Source organism: Amblyomma maculatum, chromosome 4 (genome assembly GCF_055883805.1).
Source record: "Amblyomma maculatum isolate TAMU_Amacu chromosome 4, ASM5588380v1, whole genome shotgun sequence".
Lineage (NCBI taxonomy): Eukaryota > Metazoa > Arthropoda > Arachnida > Ixodida > Ixodidae > Amblyomma > Amblyomma maculatum.
In genome coordinates, this window is record NC_139347.1 from 23,740,347 (window position 1) to 23,758,357 (window position 18,011).

General features: G+C 46.6%; 1 protein-coding gene across 3 annotated transcripts in view; it reads right to left on the reverse strand.

Moving 5' to 3' along the window:
* Window positions 1-3,073: 3,073 nt before the first annotated feature.
* Window positions 3,074-18,011, reverse strand: part of LOC146190509 (uncharacterized) — a 110,871-nt gene continuing 95,933 nt past the window's right edge. For all 3 annotated transcript variants that reach the window (XM_084600913.1, XM_084600914.1, XM_084600912.1), the window contains 3 exons: window positions 10,444-10,560; window positions 8,097-8,236; window positions 3,074-3,841 (listed from right to left, as the gene is read on the reverse strand). In XM_084600913.1, the coding sequence (XP_084457039.1) occupies window positions 8,120-8,236; window positions 10,444-10,560 (234 nt within the window). In that variant the 3' untranslated portion in view covers window positions 3,074-3,841; window positions 8,097-8,119. The remainder of the gene's footprint in view (window positions 3,842-8,096; window positions 8,237-10,443; window positions 10,561-18,011) is intronic.

Sequence of the window (18,011 nt, forward strand, 5' to 3'; positions counted from 1 at the left end):
CAATGACAAATTTCCGCACCAACGAACAATGCATCCAGCTCACCAACTCCCCCTCAGAACTAGACAACCATATTCTCCATCTTTGGGAGGCCCGGAGAAGTCTTACCAAATGAAGGAAAAACACAAGACACCGCATCCTTGAACTCTCCCAAAAGGCTGCAGACTATGCCGCTCAGTTAGCAGACACTAACATGGGTAGATCGATGTAGCACTGCTGCACGCCAAATGTCTGGTCGTAATACGTGGAGTTTGTTTTGTGCACTTATAGACCCCGCTCAAACACTCACAGAAACGAAGCAGCATCTCCATCGCGTCATTCATAACTTTCCCAGTACAATACAGTTGGCCCGAGCACTGTGTGACTGACATCTTTGTACCACAGTAGACCCTCATCTTTCCCAATGCTCATATGCAGGCCAAAGAGATGGAGCTAGACGCGTCCTTCCAGCTCCACGATTTGAAGGAGGCCCTAGCCAAAATTAAGAGAGTTACCAAACCGGATCGGGACAAGGTTACCGTCAAACTTCTGGCGAACCTTCTGGATGCAGCGTACCATACCCTCCTTGAATTCACCAACCAAATCTGGCTGAGAGATTCCTCTCCCCCAGGATGGAAGATAGCCTTAGTGAGTTATTCCAAACGCAGGTAAGCCAATTGATGAAAACCTGTGCCCTATCTCGCTCACATCTTGTGTTGGCAAACTGATGGAGACTGGTGCAAGATAGGTTGTCCACTTACCTTCAAACACTTCACACTTTTGCAGACACTGTGGTTTCCGACCACAGAAATCCGCATAAAATATCCTGCTACAACTTCATCATGACATATTAGAGCCTAAACAACTCCCTCACAATAGCAAGGTAGTCCTAGCCTCAGATTTGCAAAGAGCCTTTGATAACGTCAAACATGAAGTGATACTAAGTCATCTCTCCATGGTACCAACTGTGATAATACATACTGATATACATCTGGCAATTTCTCACAGGTCGAAAGGCCTATATTCGAATCCAAGGCAAGGAACATATGGACCCTATACCATCAGATCACAGCCTTCAACCTTGGAATGAAAGACCTTCCCACAAAATGAAGCTCCATGCATGGCATCCGCATGCCATATATGCAGATGATATCTCTATCTGGGCAACGGAAGGCAATCTTGGACAAATGGAAACATGCCTACAACAGACAGCAGAAGTGATGGACGCTTACGCTGAATACTGTGGCCTACAATGTGCCCCCACCAAATCAGAATTTGTCCACATCCGTCCCTCCCCACGGGACACTTCAATTCGCCTTACACTCCCTTCGGATCCGATTAGAGGCCAAGGTGATTCGCATACTTGGTATCTTTATTCACCAACGCAGACCGAACACAGCACTAACGAAACTTCGCATGCATGGAAACCAGGCGGGCCATATGGTCCGCCGGGTCTCCAATAAGCGTGGGGGTTACGAAGATGCCTTGCAGCTAGCACATGCCTTCGTTACGAGTAGAATTCTCTACTCAAGCCCCTACCTTCACATGTGCAAACATGAGGACCAACTGCAATTCATACATCGCAGTTATCAAACAGGTTCTTGACCTCCCCATTTCCACATCCAACCAGAGTTTGTTGGACCTTGGTATGGTCAACACCTACAGGGAACGCAGAGATCCATCTTTTCAGCCAATACACGCGCCTATCACAAACGCCATACGGTCGCCGCATTCTTAACAGACTACACATCCAATGCACCACCACTGTTGAAGAGCGGGTACGAGCGCCAGAACCCTGAAGATGCGCCCTCGGGGTCAGACCCATTCCCCGCAACATGTCACACTGACCATAACGGCCGTCGCCAGGCACGTGCGGAAGCACTGGAGCGGCATTATGGTAGACAACATGTTACGTGGACATTGCCGATCCCTGCCGTGGGAGGTGGTTCATCGCGTTCAAACGCACACTTGTCTGAGAAAGTGATAGATACTGCGCCTTTCCTTTCCTGTAAACCAATTTAATTATATGTAGCAATGCAACGAATGCCGACAAGAGGCCAACAATGGGCGGCAAATTATAGGATAGGAAGGATAGGCTTTCGTCATTCTCCTCTAAAGAGACCCTCTTAATTTTTTTTTAGATCACAGCTATTTGGCGCCTGTTCCTGGGTTTCGCGCCCCCTAACCAGCTTCGCCCCTTATTTCATCCCCCCAGTTTGAGCCAGGGCTTCCGCAACCAGAGCCTTGCAAGAAGAGGGGGGGGGGGGGGGGGGGGGGGGGGGGGTACACTATGCGGGGAACGATGGGGGCAGGAGCGCAACCGAAGGGGGTCCCCCATCTTTTCCTGCATGGCCGCGAGGGTGCTCTCAGGTTGCTGAAGCAGTCGTTGCTATCTGTTGTTCGGCATTCCTATGGGCCCACGTGCTGCCTCCCGCAACCTCCCGATAACTCAATCGCTCTCTTCAATTTCTCAGACTACGAAGCTTCTTTCATAACAGCCAAGAACTGTTAGTGGTCTCTTGAAGGAATACGTGTGAAAAATTAAAAAAGTTGTCTAATTGTACATACATCTCTTGCTCGAAATCTCTGCCTCAATCTGTCGAAAAGGTGAAACATCCGATGAGCTGGGCTCAAATTTCGCGTTAGGAAGTAACGTTATCGTGGGCAATGTTTTTCAAGACTGCAAGGCTTCAAGTGGGGTTGAAACGGCTTGCACTGTTTTTCTACATGGGGGTAGTTAAGCTCCTGCACAAAAAATTGCTAACTTATACCTATATATACTGCGCAAAAGCACTTTTTTGATAAAATGAAGCACAAAAACTATTTTTTTTTTGCATATCACAAGACTTCATAACTACAATCTGTTTGGGACATTTTCTGAACAGTGCACATCTTATTTAGGACACTAAAACATGTTTGCCACTATTTGGCACCATTCAATAAGATTTCAATTAGAGAAAAATTTCATTACTCATGACCACCTGTTAAGGAGCAGTATTTAGTACTTGCAGTGGGCAGCCAAAGCCTGCAATGAGTGAAGAAAAAAATTATTTTTTTTTATATGTGCTACATGTAACAGCCAAGCAACCAAGCAGCTATCCAACATAAATGTTTTATTTATACAAATGAATAGACTCCATATCATCTGGACAAGATTCAATTCTGACAGTATGAAAAGTGAACTGAAACACAAAGGAAAATGACAGTAACAATGTTCGATACTTGAACAAATTAAAAGAAGAAAAAAAAACACTGCTTACAGAAAATATTTGTGACTTTTTTGTACTAGAGTGCTGTGAAAAAAAAACAAGAGTTAAAAAAAAACTTTCCAACCCCATCCTGGGTCTCATACCTCTGAACGGCTTAAAGCAATAAAGTATTGTTATTGCATAGCAAAGGAATGACTAATATATCACACTGCGGAAAACCCGCCAAACAAACTGCATATATCACATGAATTGGCACCCTGCTCGTTATGCCGACAAATTCCAAGTTGTTGATGTCAGCCAGATCAATATGACAAAAATACACAGTACTAACAATATCACACTACAGAACAATGCAAACGCATCACATAGCAGACGAATACAAACTATGAACATCGCAAAAAAAAAAAAAAAATCATTTGTGCAGCCATTTGGCAGTCCAGATGATGCACACAAACATGTGCAAAGTTCAACACTTGGTATGAATAAAAGCTTTGAGTCAAAAAGTAAAAAATATGTAATGCCCATGAGAAAACTATCTGCACAACTAGATCAAAGAAAAAAAAAAGACTACAAAACACTCTGAATAAAAAAAAAAAAAAAACATCCAACGCATTTCCACCCTATGACTTCATTCAGAGGAGGGAGCCGGGGCAATCTGAAAACAGCAGAATGAAACAGGTTTAGTTTTGGGTACACAATACAGGACACACCCAATTGACAGTACTTTATGCACGCAAAATATTTCATAACCTTGCAACATTTGGACACCTGCACCAGTCTGGTAATGCAAGTGTCACTTTTTAATGACCAAGTGCCAACGAGGTATTGAATTGTAGCCCCCACTTGGTTAATACAAATGTGACAAATCTGCATGGGCAAAAAAGTGCCAAAATCGAGCTGCCTACAGCAGACATCATCATCATAACTGATGCTTGGTTTGGCTTTATTGATTGATTTCTTGATACTGCAATCCTGGTATTGGGATCCGTCTTGTTCTTGCGGCTATTGAAAGTCAAATGTGACCTCTGCCAGGACTAAGCGACAACTCAAATTCTGGCGCAATATTGCTGTCACAATATAATAATCCAGACTAAAGCTTCAAAGGACTCAAGTTATGAAGGACGTCAAGGTGGCTGGCTAGTAAATTCGGTCACCTAGGTTTCTTAATGTATAATCACCACATGAAAAACAAAACCCATGCAAAGCCCAGCTAACATCGACTTCATGCATCAGTTATTTGCTTCTTAAGGGGGGACACCCCTCTTAAAACTTTTTTCCTTATTTATGGGTGGATCTGACTGAAACTTGCACCATTAATGTACTTTTGCATGCTGATTTCAAATATCTGATTAGTTTTCTTGTAGATGAAATAGCTTTCAAAATAATCCCTAATTCATGTTCTTCGTTTGGAGGTGAGTTAATTACTAAACACTTTATGGCATGAGGAGAATAGCCCTGCCAGAGTGATCTAGAAGGATCATAGAGTGCCGCTAGTCATGAATTAACGTGGTAGAAGAATTTGAACCAAAGTTACAATAAGTCAAACTTTTATGAATAAAAGCCCAGGTTGGCACCTAAGATTGATAATTAATTCGGTAAATGTTGCCGCATAATAACTGTACATATTTTTGTCCTACGGCACTGTCGAAGGTTTTCTCTTTCTAACAAGACAAGAATGAGAGCTATAGCACAAATAGACTAAGAGATATCTCTCCTCCAAAATTGCAGCACCCTCAAAATTGCATTTTTGAGAAAACGAGGAAAAACACTTCACAGCATGTAGGTGTAAATTATGTCAATGATTGATATGTCAACAAGATCAGAAACAGGTGGAAAGTGATCTGAAGCGAAAATTAATGGCCTATGCCAATTTGAGCCAAAGTTACGCAATAGGAAACGCTTGAAAGGAAAATTCCATTTGGGTACCGAAGACAACATAACCTTCTCAGCAAATTTTCTTTTGTCGTCACTGCATTTACCTTGGTTTCATGAGACTCGCAGGATTCCCTTTCTAGAAAAAAAATTTTTAAAGCAATAGCAAGAACAGGACCAGAGATATTAATCTTTAAAAAATGCAACACTACCAAAATTGGGAGATTGTCGGAAGCACTCAAGCCTCACGGCATTTAATCAGAAAGGGCAACCCCAAAGACCTCATGCTATTAAAATGCACCAGGAGCATAGTCGGGGTGCATGCTGTCGCGGTGTTTTCTTTTTTCTGTTTTAGCAACGCCAAGCGAAGCCGCCCGCTTCTTTGCAGAACGTACGCTACGGTGCAAGTCCTTTTCTGCAGCTCTCCTGGACCCAGTTGCTGTCACATTTGTACTGCATTCTTGCAGAATTGCTGCTGCTGTATGCTTGCAGCCGGCATTGAAGCGCAGCACAGCTTCTGCTGTGGCTGCTTCCACAGCAAACAGTGATGAGTGCCGCTCTTTGTGGATCAAGGTCCAGATGACCGAGTGGAAGCTTTCGTTCGAGTTCTGGGTCTTCCCCCGAATGCACCTCTGCAGCAGGCTCTTCTCTGATAAACGACTATAAACAGGCAAAAGAGCATCAGCCACATCTCTTGGCAGACTGTAATTGTGCTTTGGTGCAGGCTCCTCTTTTGCCTTTGCAGCGTTGTGGCGGCACCATGACTTCTCACCGGTAGGACACAAACTGTGTTTGGGGCAGTCATCAGTAGATGTGATGTGGTAATATGTCGCCATCACAGCTCGCTGCATGGCATCCACATCACCTACATTTGATCGAAGCGCTCGGCCATAATATATTGCCAGCTTGTCAACTAGATCAGCTGTCAGCCTTCCTCTGCCGCCAAGACTTTGCTTCCCTGCACCCTTGTGTCTCTGCAAGAGGTTGCGCAAAGCTGCTCCCATACGCTTGTGCACGTGATTTATGCAGTCCTCTTTGACTATTTCAAAGTAGCCATAGATTGCAGCATCTTTAAGAGCACTGAACGTGCGACTGTCCCCATCGCATAGCATGGTTGTGTAGCGCATGTTGTGGCGCTGCAGAGATCTTTCAAACAGAATTTTGCCAGCCTCTACTTCCATTTGACCAGCCTTGGAGTTGGTGTTTTTTTGGCACTGGTGGCGTGATTTCCAAAGTTCGTAGCCGTCAGTGTTTGGCTTGGGACCAATTTCGCAGCCCAGACAAAAGTTTGACAACACCACATAATCAAGCACGTAACCAGTGAAGAGTTCCACCACGGCACCGACGCCTATATGTGATGAGTGTCCGCGCGTCATCCATGTGCCGTCGTAGCACACGGCAATGTTCCCCCTATGCCCAAAACACAAGTCATCGTAGACCTTCGCCACTGCCTGCGCGGCTTGTGCCATAGCGGTCGTGGCGGCTCGGGTAGCAGCGGGTTGCAGTGTGTTCTTCAGATGCCGTTGAAACGTCTTGTTGTGCATCCCGCGCCGCGACAACCCCATCGCCGAAAAGATATCGTTCATTGCTGTCTGGCCGTTACCGGTCGACAGCATTGCTCGACTAGCCAGAATATTCAGCTCAAAAGGATTGCACCTTTTCTCGCCGTCAACCCTCCGCGAGTTCCACTCGGCCGCAATCTCACCGCAGTTGTCGCACAGCACGATCAGTTTTACGGCGAGGCCATAGCTCCGGTCGCTGGTAATTAAACGCACGCATCCACGACACGTTTTGCACCGCACGGCATCCAGAAGGATATTCACAATGCTGAGGTCAATTACCGCATAGGAGGCTGTTCCGTCCGCATCTGACTCTGCGGACGCACCACTTGCATCGGCGAACAGCGCGGTCTTTCGTGCCGTCGCCGGCGTCGATACCAGTCTATCAAGCGTAGCCTGCTCACGGGCACTCACTTGAGTTATGTCACTGTTAGTGACAGGCGCGGTATCAATACGTACACGACTGCAGTCGGCACGAAGAACGGCGCCGTTGTCCAGCGGAATCGGAGAAGCGTCGCCGCCCGCAACGTGATCGTCACACAATCCCGCAGCACTGGCACTTGCTTCTTGCACAGTATGCAACGAAGTCGCATTCTTAACGCGTTTCTTTGGTTGCTTTCGCCCGAACTTGTGCAAAGAGCAGTACTTCTTCGCGCCTGGCATGACTCTCGCGTTGCACTAGCGTGGTCGGCAGAAAGACAAAATGGCGTCACTGGGAGTCCGCATTTCAGGGCTAGCTTGCCGGAACCAACCAAACGACGCCATTTTGATCACGTGCCTTAACCGGCCAATAGTAGCGCGCGCTGCATGCTATCTTTTTGTTTGTTTTTTATGGGGAAGGCGGAGCGCACAGGGTTGCTTTCCGAAAGAAAAAATAAGCCGAAAGCGCGCGAACGAGACCAAAATCGCCGCGGTGGAGCGCGTAGTTCTCATGCGCCGGGCGATCGAAATTGGGTGTCGTTTGTCCACAATTTAAAGGGCAGTGGGTGTGGTACCGCATTTTTTAATCGCTATAACTTCATAAATACGCGGGGTATAAGGATGAAAATTTGCGTGCAGATGCGGAATGGTGCGAGGAATACGAAAATGAAAAAATTGAAAATCCGATTTTCAGGCCGATTTTCGGTGCCAAAGAGCCGTGTCCCCCCTTAAAGCCATGCTTAGAATCACTGCATGCGAGGCACTTTGCATATGGAGTAGGATCTGGATAAATGAAAATTAACTGTAACCGTTGCTTAAATGAACGCTATCTCTAGGTTAGCTTCGCTTGTAGCATGTTTTAATGTTTAAAATGTTTTAAAGTGAAACTCCTGGAAATGAACTCATGTCCCTGGGATCAGCAGTCGGGTGCCTTAACCATCAAGCCATTGGGCAGGGAATGCTCCACAATTAACTGCCCAGAATAGCAGTCCTATATCTACAAACAATGATACCAGAGCTGCAACAGAAGGGCTGAAATCAGCACCTTGATGCACTTACCTCTTGCACACTTTCAACAGCACTCAGTGATTTAAGATCCTAGAAAGTTCAGTGTTAATACAGGTGAGGTGCCTGGTTATGGGATGCCTCTTGAAAAGCTCCACCACTGCAGCTTGACTGCCCATGGGGGGGACGGTGACCTGCGAAAACAGTGGTAGCCAAGTAATAAATTTTTCATGCCCCCAAAGGCTGCATAGTGGGCGCATCGTAATAAAGCGCTGTGAATCAATCTACGCAGCACATGACTTCCTGCAGCGCACTGAGAAAGTTTTGTGACACAAATGTTCCTGTATATCACATACACAGAAGTGGAGTGCTACTATAGCTGAACACCAAACCTGCATATATACATTCCAAGGCCAAGAGCAAGACTTCTGCAGCAAAACTTTAGAAGGCAGGGTGAGCTCAAGGTCAAATCTAGTGTATCCCTACATCTCCCTTACCAGGTGTCCACCGAGGAGTGGGATGATCACAGAGTTACCTTCCTGTAGAGCAATTTAGGCTGTTTAGCACACTGCTAGATAGAAGTCCGATCTGACCACTACCAATCTTCAAGGTGAAACTAGTATGGGCAGTCGATTTCAGAGTTTGTACCCCTGGAGGAGTAGAGACTATGCTCTAAAGAAAAGAAAAATTGGTTTTTCACGAAATGCAAGGTGGTCCCAAAACTTCATAGTGCACCGATTTCATCAACCTCAAACCCTAGCTGTGAACCGAAATTGAGATCAAACGAGACATGCCAATACACTTGCAGCAGATTTAGCCAGTTGGCAAAATATGGCGCAATTTTTTGGGGCGATTCAACCAATGACATTTCATAACATATCTATTTTGGTTCTTCGTGCAGCTTATGTTTTTATGCACATAACTTCAAAAGTGATTTGCCTTGGCGTGAATTGCACAGCATAAGTTATGCAATGCAGTTTCCAATGAAGTTTCAACTGCTGGTGTGTCAGATGCACACTACATTTTTGAAAGCAAAAAAAAAAAAAATGTTAACATATTCAGGCGTCTTGACACTTTGCTGAAGATTAAGCATTGCAGTTCTTAAGAAACCGCAGGAATTCACCATTTGTACATGCTACCAAATTTTTCCCAGAAATTAGCATGGTACCTTGATGAGCTAAGTCACAGTCCAACTGATGCCCCAAGCTTCCAAAAGTGCAGTGCTGATGTATTGCATAAGAGAAGCACCTGTACCTAGTGCTGCTAATTGCACTCTTGCCCCTTTCCATAAATTGCTATTTTTTGCTAGGTGGCATGACACTTCCTGCATTGCACCCTCCGTATGCTGGCATAGCCATGACATTGCAACACATGTTACCACAGCAGAGATGACCAGTAGCCAATCCATTTTTGAGACTCCAGTGCTCAGACTCTAGCAATATTTCGGATTTAGTCGGAAACCGTAACACCCCATATGAAAGTGCACATTTTCAAAACCATTATTTTGGACTGTGTGAAGTCTAAAGATTAAATTTTCGGATTATTAGAGGCACCAGAAATATTGTGGAGATCATTCTTTCGGACGAAATCTTGTTATCTCAACAAACACAATATAGGAGCAAACTGGCATCGCTGTAGCAACCAGCCATTTCATAGCAGCCATGGAAGACACCGTTCAGATTTTAAATGAAACCAAACTAGCTTCAATATTTACTAATTGTTGCTATTTGAAGGAGAGGCAATAAAGGTGCTCTCTTCGTTGTCATCGACGCCCGCAAAGCACAGCTGGATTTAAAATTAAACACGAGCAACCTCTGCCATTTGAAGGATCTGGTTCTGCTCGCTTTCTTCAGTGTTCAACCCCAGCAGTCCTCGTGACAGTCATTACCCATAAAAACCGAATGTCACCCATGGAAATGCATGGTGCATGCAATCATTCACGACATAACCTGCAGCTGCTTTGTACTGTCACAAAGTGAAGTACATGACAAAAGCATTACTCTAGCCGAGACAGTCCAATTGGAGTTATAGCATGGCGTGACACACAGATCGCCTTGGAGTCGCATGCATCTCGGTGTGCCGCATCAGGAGCAATCACACGCACTCACAACACACAGCAGCAATGCGAGCTACTTGCATCCTCTCTTGTATTCAGCTCACTTTATGCATCAAGTCCTGTGTTCTCAGAAAAGACAGGTTGGACTACACAGTTCATGAATGTTTCAGATCAGCCAACTCCGGTGGCACTTGCTGCTTAATCATTTTTGCAGTGAGACATCCACACTATTGCAACGTATTTCAATCATAGTACCTCTCATGCAATACCTAGACGAAAGAATGATAAGCACAGCATGTGCTTGCGAGCTGCACATATGGAATGTCAGGGGAAAATGCCGCTCACCTTGACGAGGAGCTCTGGGTTGTCGGAGCCAATGATGTCTAGCAGTGCTGTGGATGTCTTCTCAGTCCAGAAGAATCCATCGTCGCAAGTGAAGTTTCTCAGCCGGCACTCCAGTGCCTGGGCACGCAACAATGAACAGTAAAAACCACATGGTTTTCAGAGTTTAGCGGGTTAATTACTACACTCCGCATCTTCAGCTGCCGCAATCTGCATCCAACACGCCCATTCCATTAGAATCTGTGATGCCAGTGGCCAGAACACAGCAGAAATTTCTGGCTTTCATCAGCTTGAAGACTGGTACAGTCGAACCCGGATATATCGAACTCGAAGGGGATCGCGAAATCGATAATTCGATATACAAAAATCGGCTTGTGACGGTACTTACGATGCCAAAAAACGATACCGTATTTGTCACGTCAGCAGCCCACTCGCACAATGAACCCGCCCTGCACTTTTGCACGGAGAATTTGAAAAAAAAAAAAAAAGCGTTAAGGCCAGCTCGCTCACATGCAAGCGATTGAGCGATCTCAGGGACGAGCAGCGACAGAGCGAAAATTTTCAAACTTGAAGGAACTGCGTCCCTATCGCTGCTCGAGCCACCGCGGCAGCTCTAAACTAGGTTTCTGTGTTGCCGCGGCAGAAATCGCGAGCGTTTTCGCTTGCATGTCGATGGCGCGCATCACTCCGTTTCGGTCGTCTCATCCACAGCTCATTTCTTGGCAGCGTGCCAAGATGCTGCGCAGCGATATCATCGGGGCGCGTTTATCTTTTGATAGCTCCTGCGGTGGCGGGTAGCGAACTTAGCAGAGTGCCCGTGATGGCTTGATTGCACAAGCCTGGTTCGATTTATCACGCCGCGCTTGGGGCGGGCGTCATGATCGCAGCACCTGACCGCATGCTTTCGTTGATTCATACATGCAAGGATAAACGACTCCCACAAAAAGAAAAAAAAAAAAACTGCTGCTTCTTAACGTCCGAACAGAACAACGGTAAGAAAGGATGACTCGCAAAAAAAAAAAAAAAGCTGCCACTTTTTAAAGTCCGCAGGCACCATAGCCACCTCAGCCGGCGCGCGCGCAGAGGGTTCGCAACACACGCTGGAGAAAGCGTTGATGCCTGTCTGAAAACGGGCTGAGCTGGCTTGGCGCATGCGTAGCACGTGCTGAAGGAGAGAGATAGCTTGGCAAAAGGATGGGCGAACGTCATGTGTTGGCGCGCGGAAAACGATAACTGCAGATGCGCGCGCCTTTGGGGAATGGGCGCGGCGCTGCCCAGACCAGCCGTCGCCGAACTGTCCCCTCTCATTCCTTCCGCACGTGGCTTGAAAACGGCACACGGCAAACGGCCAAGGGTGATGCGATCGTCTTTGGGGAAAGCACACTTTCCAGTGCGTGGTGCGGAGTTCGATATATCGAACGACCGGTGAAATTAAGTTCGATATATGACGCGGCTTTCCTATACTTTTACATGGGATTTTCAAGGGGATATTCCACGAGTTCGATATAACCAAAATACGATATATCCTGGTTCGACTGTATTTGTCTCTCTCACATTGCTGCGCCCATCCTTCATAGATATAACTAGAAAGTTTGGCTGCTACAAAGAACACCTGTTTCCTCACCTGTCGCATGTGGCTGCTTGTTTTCAACAAATGGTGCCTTGGAAAGTGTGTGTGTGTGTGCGTGAGAGAGAGAGAGAGAGAGAAAGGTGAGCTGAGCTGCGCTTCTGAAATTCATCACTTGCAATAAGCTCCTTTCCTCGCATTAGTCATGCATGCAGTCGAGACTGTTACTGGAAACAGGATGTCGCCACAAAGCACACTCAATGGTTTAGCTAGCTGCCTGCAACTTGGCCGAGAAGTTTTAGGCAAAGCATGGTTTAGACTGATCGCCCTTCACCAGCAGCAGATTTCGGAGAGTTGCACATCAGAGGGCGGAATTCAGTTTCTTTCAAATCACACCTCTGCCATTGTGAGATATGCAGACATTGCATCCATGTGTTGCACAAAATGTTCGCCTGTTCTCGGAGTCACGGTGCATGTAAATTCCGCAGGATAAATATCTACTCTTGGCCTTCACGCACACAAGAATTCGAACTTTACACCCTGCTCTGCACATGGGAGGCCTAGCAAAACCACACACACACACACACACACACACACACACACACACACACGCACACACACACACACACAAGCAGCTGCAAGAGCAAACACTGAACACAACCAGCCACAGCATATTTGGTTGTAATTGGCTGATGATGCCAATGGTAGTAGTGTAGCGCTGATGGCGATGCTGGAGATCACAATGCTGCTGCAGATTCCGCGGATCCAGTGCACAAAAAGCCATACTTATACGGGCAGAAGCAACAATTTGGGAGATATAAAAAAATGGTAGTACAATCGGAAAGTTGAGCAAAAAAAATAGGGAGTCACCAGGGAGAATCCGGAGGAATGACAAATATGCTTTTGCCAAGCTGTATCTATGGCTGAGGCGCGTTTAGGCCGGTGTTTAGTCGTCAGTACTGTGCCAATGTTGCAGCGAGGCCAATGAAGCATCATGTCAAGTGTCTGACAACACTGACGGTGCCCGCAGAATTTGCGCCAAGGAATGCCAGCAAACATGGTAAATATACCACAATGACAACGGCTTAAGAAGACCATTATTCAACAAGTGCACAGCGGTTGGTCCCAGAGTGAAGTTCCACGGGAATTTAATATTTCTAAGCAGACCATCTCTCGTATCAAGAACCATAGCTAGATCCGTGGAGACTCAACAAAGTGCTTCTCCATACTGGAAACGAAAAATTTCAGGTAAGACAGCCATGTGAAACTTGGAACCTTCCACATGCATTATGTTTGCAAACTCCAGAGAAGATACAAAGCGCATAACCGGAAGAAGTGCTGTTTCCGAAAAACTGTGGTTCGCACGGCCGTGCACCTGGCCTGAGCTCCATCCACTTCGAATTCCTGCCGCCCAACACAAGTGTCCTCCAACCCACGGGCCAGGGCAATGTTAAAAATATAAAGGCCCACTACAGGGCAGCCTCTTGAGCCGCACGATCCTATGTGTTAAAGGAGGATGTTAAAAGAGTATAGACACCAATTTTTGAAACGTCAGAAGGAATACAGTCGCTTTCTTGGGATTACTTGGAGAGCATCTCTGTATAACCAACCTCTCATTTTGCTGCGAACATATTATAATTTCATTTTAAATACTAGCCAGGCAAAGACTCAGTTTTTCAAAACCCATCAACAGTGACATCTCTGACAAAAACGTGTACGTAGATAAACAACATGACGTCATCAAACAACTGTGACGTGGAGTCAGCAGAGCAAAGACCAGTGACGACACAGGATACCTCATCGCGTCTGCCTTGTCTGTATCAAATGGGCACCCCAGGGAAAGTTCTCTGCTTCTGCTCACTTGACTCGATGGCTTTTCACACTGTCTCCATTGCTGCATGTTACAATTACTTCACTTGTCGATTTCGTGGTCGGCGTGTTTTTCAAGCACAATGGTTGGGTATACTTTGTGCGCGTGCATGGACACACAGACCGAACTCCGAAAAAGGGAAGCACAATTTATTTACTCGTTTCATTAACGCCGCACTCGTGCAACTTGAACCTGGTGTACATTAAGGCTGCCTGCTGTACTCAGGGTCCCAAGAGCATTCCTGCACAAGCGCACAGCTTTTGGCAACGGAGCCGCCCGATGGCGCTCCGGTAGATGTGAACTGTGCCGCTAGATGTGAACTGCCCTAGACGTCACTGAGCCTAGCTGGTTTCACATCGAAGCGGCAGCTGATGGCGCTTCGGAATGAGTTAACGCTGTAATAAACAGACTTTCGGGCCGCTTTACTGGGAAGCCTATTGAATAAAAGATACATCCTTGATTCGCAAGACGCCTTCAGCAGCGGAGTTAGCAGACGCCAGGCGAGTTGCGCCGGACAGCAGCAGCAAAGTGGATGTTAAAAAAAGCTCGCCTGTATCGCTGCACTCTACCAGCACACAGTATTGGTCAAACAATCCTCCCAATTTATTCGTTATTCATGGTACAGTACTCTTGATTAACAGAAATTGGTTAAACGGAACAAACTCATCAGAGTTGGTTGGTTTTCTATCAACGCAATGTAAAAAAATCTCGTTAATCGGAACTCTGGTTTTTCGACCATCGCATAAACGGAACCGAAAACAAACTCGAAACCAAAACTAGTTGGGCAAGTGCAGCACCATCGCGGTGCACATCACTGTCCCCCTCCCCCTCGCCTCCCCGACCTCCTGGCGGTTTCGGCAGGGTTTTCTCGCACAGTGCGCCGCATCGTTGCTTGCTGTCGCGGTATGGTTGCTGTTTCGTATTCAGTTAGGCCTAAGCCTCAGAACCTTTGTTTGGTGTCGTAGCAACATTTCGTCGCGAAGTCAGGATCCGATGGCTACGCAGAAACGACAGCACAATGCGCTTGCACTGGAAAAAAAGATGGATATCATCAATGACTCCGAGAGTGGTCACTTTACTAAAACGGCGCTTGCGACGAAGTACGGCGTCCCGAAGAGCAGCCTGACGAGAATCCTCCAAGACAAGGACAAGCTGCGGGCGGCATTCGAAACGCCACGCTTTGGTCCCCAGCGAAAAAGACTACGAGTGGCTGACCACGAGGATCTGGAGAAGTGCCTCGTGCTTTGGCTGCGAAGGGCCCGCCGAGAAAACATCCCCATCAGCGGACCACTCATTCGTGCTAAAGGAGAATTTGCTCTCCAGCTCGGCATTGAGGGCTTTTCATGCAGCGACGGGTGGCTGACTAGGTTTAAAGACCGGAATGGTGTAGTGTTCCGTGCCATTTCAGGGGAAGCTGCCGCTGCCGATACGACGGCATGCGGAGATTGGAAAGCAAGATGGCTGCCCGAAATTCTAAAGGAGTACGACCCTGAAAATGTCTACAACATGGATGAAACGGCATTTTTCAAGCTACTGCCTTCAAAATCCTTCTCATTCAAAGGAGAGACGTGCACCGGCGGGAAGCTGAGTAAGGACAGATTGACCGTCCTCGCATCGGAAGCGACAAACTGAATTCCGAAATTTTGCATTTCGGTATTAACTTCCACGGAAATCGCAAACTGCGCGCCTGCCTGCCGTGTCGGGACCGTGAAAGCTGATTGCGCAATGCTGAACCCATTCTCTCGGTAAACGGAACTCCTGATAAACAGAACATATTTTCCCGATCCCTTGAGGTTCCGTTTAACGAGAGTACACTGTACTTTATACGGAGTTGTTATGCACACGAATAAACAATGATCCGTGAAAAATTACCGATAGCGGCGGCCACGGGGATCGCCTTGACAGTATCAGATGGCGCCGCATGCTTGGCCGAAGCCACTCAGGCCTGCCGCGTTGGGACGAATCAGCACGTGAGCATGGGCAGGATGGAAGTCACGCTGGTTACGGTGACTGACGTCTGATCGGGCTATGCTTTTTTTTTTCTACTGCTAAAACTTTTTTTGTTTTGATGCCAACTTGAAGCTCACAGCACCGGCAAACCGGGCTGAGAGAGCAGCATCTTCATAGTAATCAGTATATTGGTTTATGTCTAACTGCTGTTGATTCCTGCTTTTTTACACGAGTCGCTGGTGAGTGGGTCGAAATCAAAGTGCTCGGCAATGTCAATAACACCCATGCCTTCGGGCGAAACAATGTAGGAAAATTAATTATGCTACGCTGAAACAATGCTCGACGACGACATTTTCTTGCATGTGCAATTGCAAGCAGACGAAAAACACTACCCGTATGCATCAACAGATTGCATGCGTACGTGTCGCCAGTCTTGCCAGCTGGAGGCGCTCATGTGGCGCACTCGCATCTTTGATGTCATGGCGCTTTCGTGCTCGGAGAGCTCGAAACCGAAACTGGTCCTGAGAAATGCACTGATAATTGAGGCATGTTGGGGCTTTTTGGGTCGCATTCCCTGTTTTGGACCATCGTGGATAGTTTAAAGCAAAAATCCCGAAATAGAAAATGTACGTGTCTATACTCCTTTACGGGCAGACAGATCAAACCTGCTGCAAGAGGGTGCCTCTGATTGGTCCAGCTCTAGCAGCGGCATCACACCCACTCTACTAGCCCGACTGCGGTGTTTCAGACTATCAGCCTCACTCATAATAGCATTTCTCAAAGCTGCAGCAGAGGCGGTGATGGCTACTGCTGCAGTTGCACCTATGGTTTCTGGGTATACTCAAAGTGACGTTTATGTTATGTTCATCCCATAGCCACTAAAGATCATCAGTGAGACCCTAGTGAATCACTCCAGATTACCGCATAAACCAACATATAATACGAGATTCTTTTCCTCAATTTTATTATATCAAATTTCCGCCTCTCGTCATATGTGGATCTGAAGGCGGCTTTCAGTGAGAGGAGGTTCCATCCAACGGTGGCGTCTGTTGAATGTTGCGATAATTTGTTTCTCCACACTGACCACGTGTCCCTTGCGACTGTGGCATTTCCATGCCGTGCGGCGCTACACACGAATAGGTACGAGTACAGCGCAGGTAACCGGCAGCTCGTACGCAGCCGTAATGTGTGAGAGCTGAAGGCAGGTTACTGGTTTACAACAGCCGCAAAGCCAAGTGGCTTCGCGATTGTCAGGGTGAATGAGAGCTACGCTCTTTCTCACAGTACACGAAATTCTTTGATCAAGCATGCTACTATGAGAAGGAGAGCAAGACAGCACCGTCCAGGAAAGTGCATGACACTATTCAATGTCTAGTGCTGGCTGAAATGGTCGGAGCGTGTGTGCCTCTTGGAACAACCATGAAATTAAATGCACATAAATACTCTTGGGGATATTTCTTGCTTGCATTATATGCGGATGAAAAGCTTTTTCTGCTTTTGCTCTCCTGGAATCATGCCTCGTATTATATGTGGGTATGGTATTTCTGCCATCAGGGCTTCTTTAACTGCCGTGATATTTCACAGCGTCACGAGTGCCTCGCGTTTCAACTACAGTCGCCTCCAATTAATATGAAGTTCACGAGGACTGCAAAAAACTTCCAATTAGGTAAAAAACAAAAACAGCATCTTTATTAGTACAAAATCGAGTATTATCTAAAAAAAATAGTCTGTCATCTTGCTCTGCTTCTTCTTGCCGAATCCCGCTGCTGAAAGGAAGTTTTGCAGGTTGTAGATGTGGCAGAACGCTTCTTCCGCGTTTCCGTCAGTGACAAAAAAGCGCTCCACGAGAACAAGGCCCAGGCTGCATCGGCAGCCTTTGGTTGCGGCTCGTCAATATCATCGTCGCTTTCCTGGGTCAATTCCTGGGGCTGGATAATCACTACAATCACTACAACCGCCTCGTCTACGGCGACGCAATCTTCAAAATTAATGTCTCCGAGAGTGTCACTAAAATCGGTGCCATCAAGCTCATTTGTTGACGCTTCCTCTGATGAAATTGCACAAGTATGCTACAAAGAAGCTGCCACAAAACCACAAGTCCGGAAGCAGTTTGCGTTTGTGTCTTGCTTCACACAATCCCATGTTCGCACGAACATGTGGATGGCACTGAGCAGGCTCAACTCA